General features: G+C 38.3%; 1 protein-coding gene across 3 annotated transcripts in view; it reads right to left on the bottom strand.

Moving 5' to 3' along the window:
* Nucleotides 1–4,270: 4,270 nt before the first annotated feature.
* The window catches only part of RBL1 (RB transcriptional corepressor like 1), a 63,255-nt gene continuing 57,650 nt past the window's right edge, over nucleotides 4,271–9,875 (bottom strand). For 2 of the 3 annotated variants that reach the window (XM_057701072.1, XM_057701073.1), the window contains exons 20-22: nucleotides 9,435–9,583; nucleotides 7,862–8,026; nucleotides 4,273–6,400 (exon numbers count right to left, since the gene is read on the bottom strand). In XM_057701072.1, the coding sequence (XP_057557055.1) occupies nucleotides 6,230–6,400; nucleotides 7,862–8,026; nucleotides 9,435–9,583 (485 nt within the window). In that variant the 3' untranslated portion in view covers nucleotides 4,273–6,229. Of the gene's footprint in view, nucleotides 6,401–7,861; nucleotides 8,027–9,434; nucleotides 9,584–9,875 lie in introns of all 3 variants that reach the window. The other variant, XM_057701070.1, reaches the window with a different exon arrangement.

Here is a 9,875-nt window from a genome sequence, read left to right as displayed (position 1 = left end):
ACTGAATCACTTTACTGTATACTTGGAACTAACACAATATTCTAAGTTAACTATATTTGAATTAAAAAAAAAAGAGGGGGCTGCAATGTGGAGTAAATGGAACTTTTACACACTGCTGGTGGGAATGCAAAATGATCCACTTTGAAAAAGGACATGGTAATATCTTAAGAAGTCAAATATGTACTTACCATTTGGCCGAGCAGTCCAACTCATAAGAGAATAAAAGAGAAATAAAAATATATGTTCAAAGACTTGCATACATATGTTCATAATTATTAATAGCCTCAAACTGGAAACAACTCAAAATGTCCATCAACTGGTGATTAGATAAAACAAGCTGTAGTATAACCAAGGTGTGGAAAATTGCTCATTAATAAAAAGAAATATTTATACACACCGCATGAATGAATCTCAGAAACATACTAAGTGACAGAACTCAAATGCAAAAGATTACACGTTGTACATACACACATTTATATGAAATTCTAGAAAAGGCAAAACTGTGGTGATGAAAAGCAGACCAACAATTGCCTGGGTGAGTGGTAGGGAGGATATGGGGAGGGCAGGGAATATTAGAGGGGAAAAGAAAACTTTTTAAAGTGATGGAAATGTTCTGTACAGGCATACCTCAGAGATACTGCAGGTTCTGTTCTAGACCACTGTAATAAAGCAAATATTGCAAAAAAGGGAGCCACACGAATTTTTTTTGCTTCCCAGCGCATATAAAAGTCAGTTGTTTTTACACTATACTGTAGCCTATTAAGTATGCAATAGCATTATCTCTAAAACAATGTACATACCTTAATTAAAAAATACTTTATTGCCAAAAAATGCTAGCCATCCTCTAAGTCTTCAGTGAGTTGTAATCTTATGCTAGTGGAGGGTCCTGTCTCGATGTCGATGGCTGCGGACGGATCAGGGTGGTGGTTACTGAAGGTTGGGGTGGCTGTGGCAATTTCTTTAAGACAAAAATAAAGGTTGCCACATCGATTGACTCCTCCTTTCACTTGAACATTTAGAGGCCATAGTAGACTTATTAACTGGCCTATTTCAATATTGCTGTGTCTCAGGGAATACGGAGGACTAAAGAGAGGGAGAGACTGGGGAATGGCAGGTCAGTGGAGCAGTGAGAACACATACAACATTTATCGATTATATTTGCCATCTTACATGGGTGTGGTTGGTAGCACCCCAAAACAATGATAATATCATACATCAAAGATCACTGATCACAGATTACCATAAACATAATAATAATGAAAAAGTGTGCAATATTGCGAGAATTACCAAAATGTGACAGAGACATGAAGTGAGCAAATACTGTTGGAAAAAATGGTGCCAATAGATTGTTTGATGCAGAGTTGCCACAAACCTTCAATTTGTTAAAAAAAAATCAAAGTATCTGTGAAGCACGATAAGGCAAAGCACAATAAAATGAGAATTGTGGGGACTTCCCTGGTGGTCCAGTGGTTAAGACTCCAGCTCCCAATGCAGGGGGCCTGGGTTCGATCCCTGGTTGGGGAAGTAGATCACATGCATGTCAGCGAGTTGCAACTAAGGAGCCCAGCCGCCACAACTAAGACCCAGTGCAACCAAACAAAACAAAACAAAAAACGAGGATTGTGGTGGTAGTTATACAATCATAAATAATTACTAAAATTCATCAAACTTTACACTTAAAATGGGTACATTTTATTCTACGTAAATTATACCTCAATGAAACTGGAAAAATTCATCATAGTATATAAAACAAGATTTATACAATTTTCTTCTTGTGAAAAAAATAACTAATAAATTTATTTTTTAATTTGAAAAGGTGACCTCTGGTTGGTGGGAATATATTTATTTTTTGCTTATATACTTCGCATATTGAATGTTATACAATGAATGTTATTTTCCATAATTAATTATTTCCTGAAGTGATAATGGCCTAACTAAAGTAAGTAAATAGTTAAGTCCAACTTGGTTTGTTGAGACAGTGTCAAGGGCGGATGTTTGAACCTGGATCTCCATGCTCTTGGCCATTATACAGGTAGCTTCCGAGCTTCCCGGATAAGAATAATAGCCTGGGATGCTTAACAAAACTGTCTGTGTACTACACTTTTAAATCTCATAGTTAATAAACCCTCAAAGGTAATTCTTACCACGGGGAAATTTGATGGAACCGTTGCCTACATGTAGAATCTGAAACTTCAGGAACATTTTCTTCTCTTATATTAAGGGTCTATCGTCAATGCCAAATAACCCCACATGTGGATTAGTTACCCCACCTGGAATCTATTACCATTAATCCTTCCTGGAAAGTCATCTTCCTTGTGAAGCCATCCCTGACTGGGACCCCATACCTGCTCAGAGTATGGTGATCCTTGGTTCCTTTTCTATCCTCATTACCAGTACATTAAAGCATATAGCTCTTCTTGTCCAGGTGTTTACTTAATTTGGGAATTGGCACAACCTACACTGGGGCTGGATAATTCTTTGTCACGGGGGCTGTCCAGTGCATTGCGGGTTGTTTAGCAGCATCTCTGGCTTCTACCCACTCGATACCAGTAGCACCACCTCCCATGCCTAGCTGTGACAACCCAAAATGCAAAAACGTCCCTAAGTGGCAAAATTAACCAAGCTAAGAACCACTGACTTGTCTCTCATATGTCTAAACATCCTTTAATCAATCCTATGCATAGCTTCCAGATTTCTAAAACTTGCTCTTCAAAGCGTAGTCCTTCGCCCAGCTGGTGTTAAGTAAGAGCTTGTTAGAAGAGCAAAATCTCAGGCCCAACCCCAGGCTCTGCATTTTTAAGATTAACAATCCCTGGTGATTCCTATGCTCTTAAAGTTTGAGAAGCGTTGCCAGAAAGTCTTTAACTTGGGTAAATATCACTTGGAAGAGGGGTTAACAAAATTCCTAAGTCCTTCTCCTGGAGATTTTGTTCCATTGGTCAAGGGTGGGGTCCGGGAGTCTGCACTGTTAATGTGTGTCTCAGGTAATCCTTATCTTTGCGCAAGTTAAGGAACTGCCAAAATAAACATCAGGGAATTCCCTGGCAGTCTTGTGGTTAGGACTTGTGGCGCTTTCACTGCCAGGCCAAGGGTTCAATCCCTGGTCTGGGAACTAAGATCCTGCATAGTGCACAGCACGCCATGCACCCCCCCACCCCGGCCCCAATCAGATTCTGTCATTATCCACTTAAAATTAAAACTTCTTTAGAGGCTCCCCAAGACCTATAGCAGTGGTTCTCAACCTTAGGTACTCACCTAGGGAGTATTTAAAAATCCTAATGCTAGATTATTCCCCAAACCAATTAAATCCAAAATCTCTGGGGGAGACACCCATTCACTGATGTGTTTTTTCAAAACCTCCCAGTTGCAGCCAGTGTTGAGAACCATTGGAAATGACCAAGCCTGAGCTCTTTAACCTGGCTTAGAGCCCAACTAAGAAAGGCCCCTTTCTAGCCCTGCTTTGTGCTGCACTTTTGCATATGTACACTTTACTCCAGCCTCACTAAATTATATGCAATTCCTACCTGTAGTACTTTCATGCCTCTGGGCCTTTCTGCTGGTTGTACTGTCTTCTACTGCCCTGGCAAACAGTTATTCACCCCCTAATGACTAAATTACCACTTAGCCCCCACTTTAGAGCGATTGATTGATTGATCGATTGATCTATCTATTTATGCACGCTGTCCCATGCGGCATGCAGGATCTTAGTTCCCTGGCCAGGGACCGAACCTGTGACCCTGGCAGTGGAAGTGTGGAGTCCGAACCACTGGACCACCAGGGAATTCCCTAGAGTGATTTTAGATTTCCCTGACACACTTGTTCAGGCAGAGTGGATCATTCCTTTCTCTGTGCTAACATCATCCCTCTTTGTGTAGAACAGTATTACTATACTTACCCCATTGTATTAATAGGCTACAAATATATCTTGAGGACAGGAACTATGCCTGGTTCACCATGATCTCCCTAGCACATAGCAAAGGACCAGGCATACCTTAAAGAGCCAATGTTTGTTGACTTAGTGAAAGTATGGTAAGGAACAAAAAAAAACCAAGTGGGATTATTACTTTAAAAAAAATTTTTTTTTTGATTTAACATAATCTAACCACATAAAAATCTTAATTAGAAAAGAACTTTTAAGCTGTGAGCCTCACATGGAGAAATACACCTGAAAGCACTCCTGAAAAGCCTTTTCCTTAATTCGGAATCATAGTTGGGTCCATTCCAAGGCTCTGAAATAATTCTGTTTCTTTATATGTGTCTAAGACATTTTTTCAATTGAGGTGAAATTCACCTAACATAAAAATAACTATTTTAAAGGGTAAAATTCAGTGTCATTTAATAAATTTACAATGTTTTGCAATCAGCACCTCTATCAAGTTCCAATATTATTTTCATCACCTCAAAAGAAAACCCTGTACTCATTAAGCAGACATTCACTCCCCATTCTTTTCCTAGCTCCCAGAAAGCACCAGGAACATTAACTTTTAAGTTACACTAAGATATTTAAAAGATATAAAGCAGATATTTAAAGGGATACAGATTCTAGATGGCTGCACAATTGCATCTAGTCACACAGAAGAGCACAAGTGTAGTTTTTTCAATAATCTCAAAAAGCTCCAATATTTTATTAACCATTTTATGTACATTGATATCCAGTCTTGAAAACTGATAAAAACATGTCTAGAGCTTCTTATAAAGACAACGTACAAATGCTCATTTACATTTTGCACTTTAGTAACAACGATGAAAATGACAATAGTTATAGCTACATAAAAATATATACAAAGATTCAAGACAGACAATGTTATTTGGCTTATAACATGTGTAGATACTACACAAAAAATGAGGCTGTAATTTTCAGAAAAGTAAAATGTGACCAAAATCACTTTTCTTCTTAAAATTTAAAAACAAAATTCCTAACAATCATAATTATTATTTAATAGCCAAATCTTACTAGCCAGGGTTAGACATAGGTTAAGTTAAATATTTTGCATTAAAAAAATAAGGTTTGCAGTTTAAAAAGGATGCATTTGATAACATTTTCTCAAAATTAATTAAGAATGGCTTATCCAAGTCCTTCCAGATTCTGGAAACACACTAGAAAAAGTGAATATTGAACAGCCGGCTCTTTGGAAAGTTGCACCTGTAGCCCTGGAAAACATCCTTAAGGGGCCCAGTGATCAAACACTACTGGGAAAGTCATAATGCACCGACGATACTGAGAACAAAGAGGGGGAAGTAATAAGCAGCTGTTTCACGGATGTATAATACAATTATAAGGCATGAGGTGATATTAATGTGGTTTTTAAAAAGGTTCCGGCTATTCTTAGGGAATCAATTAGACGTTGAGAATGACCAGTCTTATAATGACCTCAAAAATAGTATCTCACATATTATCGCGGTGCTACGGCACTAACAGTTGTTAGTTTCTAACAACTCTTTTCTGTATTTTACTCTACTGGCTTGAGAAGCAGTTTCCTATTTTGAGAATTATATGACATAATATAATCATATATAACTAAGTTAATGGTTTGGAAAACAAAGTGATAGTAGTTTTAAAAAGGAGCAAGTATCTCTTTTATTAGGTTGTGACACCAGGCTAACAGGGCTTAGGGTTGGAAAGCAAAGAATGGGGGTAGTGCAGGGGTTCAGGTACAAATCTGCTTCTGCTCAAGGAGAGGAAGGGCACGAGAAGCATCTGGACAACCCACAATGGTCGTGGCACCTGGATGTGAAGTTACCACACTGGGTCAGAGATAGGCTGGGGCATCATCCTCTGGCCTAGATGCCATGGGACCCAACCCCTACTCAATATTAAACTGGGAACACAAACCCTTCAAAGCACACTTACCAAAACCAGATTATTCACCCTCATATTACAAAGCCCAGAAGAAGATAAGATATTTAATTATTTAAAAAAACGAGCCAAAAAATTACGCGGTGTCTCCTTATTTCATCTGAAAACACCCAGGAGACAAATATTTTAACAATTCTATGACTATTAATATGTTTAAAAGGCACTTAAAACATTCCTTTACAATACAACTCAAAATACATATGTCAACTATGTTTTGGATAAATGTAAAAAAAAACCCGCTTAACTTTGGTGTAACTTTTCTTGTAACTCAGTGATGTTTACTACCTACAAGGCTGAATGTTTTGAAAAATAGAGCCCCAACTTTCCGCAAAACAACCTGAAAGTGCTTTTATCATAGAAATGGCAAAGGCATTAATGATTTGCTCTTTCACTGACAACATCCTGTAGTCGTTTAAGTAAAACATCATCATTTTCTTGACAGAGCCGTTTGGCAGGTGATTCTGCATCACCATCGATGGCTATTGCCCGCTTCTTGGTTCTCTGCTCACCTTGTCTTATCATGTTGTTGATATCTTTCAAACTCTGTGCAAAAGTAGAGGACATGTGTGAGTAAAAGGGGAAACAGCAGCCAAGAACTAACCTAACTGCTTTTTCCTGCCCTTTATCCTCTATCCAAAGCTAAACGTTGGGGTAGAGATTATTTTTTGAATCTAGGCCAACCCAATAACGGTGATTAGAACTAATCTTTTCAGGTGATTTAAAAAGTTGGATTTACCTTATAGCAGTAGTTTTAAAAATGTGGACATCAGACCAGAAGCAGCAGAAGCATTTGGGAACTTATTAGGAATGCAGATTCTCAATCCTCACCCTACACCTACTGAATCAGACTTTCTGGGGGTGGATCCCAGCAATCTATAGTTTATCAAGCCCTCCCGGTGATTCTGATACTCCCTAAAGTTTGAGATCCTCCTCCTGAAGCAATGCTTTTCAAACTTTAACGTGCTTACTAATCATCTGGGGAATCTTGTTAAAATGCAGACTCAAATGCAGTCGGGCTGGTGTGAGGCCTGAGATTCTGCATTTCTAACATGCTCCCAGGTGATGCTGATGTTGCTGGTCTGTAGAGTACCCTCAGAGAAGTTATTCCTGAAAGCTATGCATCACAACTGTCTAGGGAACCTGCCTGCAAGAGCTTTGTGACTCAGGAAGTCTGTGGGACAGGTATCTGCGTTCAACAAGCTCCCCAGATTCTGATCTATGATTGTGAAATCACTGCCTTAGAATTCAGTTAGTCCCATTTATGATTTTATGCGGGAATCTCTTCTAAAAGTCTATATGAGATCAACTTCTATGAAGAGGAAATGCAAGACTGTGAGGTATATCTCAATCAACTTTGTTTGCTAAGTACAGCAGGAACTTAATAGATGTTCATGGAACTAAATGAGAAACTAATAAGGAGCTGTCATGTATTTGGACTGAGTTTCAATCTGTCCCCACTACAGTTTCCTCCAGTTGATATTGATTCTGGCTTCTGGAAACATACTGAACATACTGAACTTGATAGCCCTTGAATTATCTGAAAACAGCAATCATGTCCCTATCATATCTTCTGGGAACAAAGATGGAGATAACCACAGAGCTGTCTGTGTAAGTAAGATTGTTTTCAGACTTTTCACTATCCTGGTTGCCATCCACCAAATGAACTTTCACTTCCAAAGCCTTTCTTTACACTCAGTGTTCCCCATGTCTGACCACTTGCAGGTGTGGCCTTACTAGTCCTTCTCAAGATTGTGCTTGAGCAGGGACACACTGGGCTCTTGGCGTGAACTCCCCGGACACCATATCAATCGTAATGGATTAAACTACCTCAACTGAATACACTGCTCTTGATCACAGGAAATGTGCCATAGTAACATTTCATATTTATTAGTAGTAACTTTGAGAAAAAAGGGGTAAGAGTAAAGATTACTAATTGTAAGTCTGAAATCCAATATTTAACACATGTACATCATTGTTGTGGAGTAAAGTTTGTGTGCACCTTACCTTAGAAGGGCTGCCATTGAACTTATAGAGCAGAGCACTCCTTGGCGTAAGGCCTGACCCATTCTTGTGTGGGGACACATAAATGGAGTGCTGCTGGGAAATGCGGCGCGGGGAGCCTGGCTGTTGCTTAATATGTGGAAAAGGAGAGAGTGGTGGAGCTTCCATCTGAAATAATACAAAAGTAAAGTTTTTATAAAAGTTTTTCTTTTTTTGAATCCCATCATATTTTTATTCTGCACTTCACAAGCCTCTCTGCCACCCCCCACAACCCCGGCCAGGATGAGGGTCAACATGGAACTTTTTTTTTCTTTGCCACGTTTTTATTCTTATTGTTATCTCCGAGTTAGGAGTCAGTTATACTGTAAGAGGTTATTTATGGCTGAAGAAAATAAAAAAAGGTTCATTAACCCTTGTTTTTCAACAATTACTAACAGATAAACTAAAATTTATTTCCTCAGATCTTTCAGGAATTCTGAAGAATTCTGAGCAAGACACTAGAAGCAGTAAGCCAGGAGCATAGGAACCTCACGTCCATGTTCAGAAAGTGGAACCGAGAGCAATCTATGTCCTAACATTTGCAATAAGAATCTCTTTCCACACACGCATACCTACAACCAAATTAGTAGGACAGAGAATAAAAGAGAAGCAGAGAATTCTGTGTGCCAGCAGGATGAGTTCAACATGCAACAGATCTCTTAACCAAATGGTTAAGACTTTACACTGAAATGCAAAAGATTTAGAGATAAAGTGAGAAGGGACCGCACTTTTAATAATCTATACAATGTTTCTATTCCAAGAATAAATGGAGATGACTCCTTAATTAGTATTTCATTTATCATCTTCACTTGAAGCTAGGAAAACTAGTTTTTAATTGACTGATGATAGAGATAGTCACAGTATAGCACATGGTGGGGGTGGTGGAACTGAGGGACCAGAATGAGTTAGTCAGTCACGGCTTCTGAGGATAGTCACAGACCATATTCCTTGAAAGGGACAAAGACAGAAATAGAGTGAGAGACATAAACACATATAAGGCTACTGCCTAGATGTAGCTTCTACTAGGTCCCTCTTTCTTGTAACTGAAGTCTGGTCTCCTGGGAACCAACTTCAGCCTATACACTGATAATGCTTTCAAAGGCCTGCTGGTACTGTCAAATCTAGAGTCTGCATAAAAATTTCTTAGTGTTGCTTCTATTACTGATTCAAGCCTTTTTATTTCCTTTTCTCTTTATCTGGAGAAAAACACTTATCTCAGAAATATAACAACAGAAATCAAAAACAAGGGAAAAAAACCACCAGAGTTGTTTTCATTTTTCCATGTTCTCATGTAGTCCTTGCCCATATGCATCCATAATTTCTAACAACATAGTCACAGTGTGGATAAAATTTCTATGATTTCCTCTGGTCTGTGTTGTACCACAGCCTTAATCACTCTGATTAATTACTAGTATGTTTTCTCCTATAAAATGTATCAGTAAGGCTTTAGCTTTGAAACACTTACCTAGCAAAATAAACTCACAGTAATCCAATTATGAGTACAGATATTAATAAAGTAGTATAACATAAAACGTACCACATGGTCCTGATTTGACAAGTCGTATTTCAATGCAAATGACTTCACTCTTCCTACATATATTGTATTGTAAAATTTGATAAGATCACCTCTTTCCTCTTTCACTGGTCCACTGGAACAGTCAGGTGTTTTTGTAGCATCTTCCAAGTCTGTTAAAAGAATTCAGTGTTGTGATAGGTGTACCTTAACCTATAAGTTGATGATTTGAATCACAACTCTCTCTACAATATAAAAGGAAAAAAAAATCAAATAAACCCAAATCTTTATGTAAGACAATTAATGTTTTTAGAAAAGATTCAGAAATCCATCTATATTACTGATAAACTAAATTGGAATCGTGAGAAATGCAAACACGTAAATTTAAGCTGGTATTCTCTAGATATCACTTCAGCCAGAATGTTTTCACAACCATACTTTTTGAACTCACTGTTACCGGTGGCT

This window comes from Hippopotamus amphibius, chromosome 12 (genome assembly GCF_030028045.1).
Source record: "Hippopotamus amphibius kiboko isolate mHipAmp2 chromosome 12, mHipAmp2.hap2, whole genome shotgun sequence".
In the NCBI taxonomy this organism is placed as follows: domain Eukaryota; kingdom Metazoa; phylum Chordata; class Mammalia; order Artiodactyla; family Hippopotamidae; genus Hippopotamus; species Hippopotamus amphibius.
Note: the sequence above shows the minus strand (reverse complement) of the source record. Positions and strands in the feature narration are given on the sequence as shown.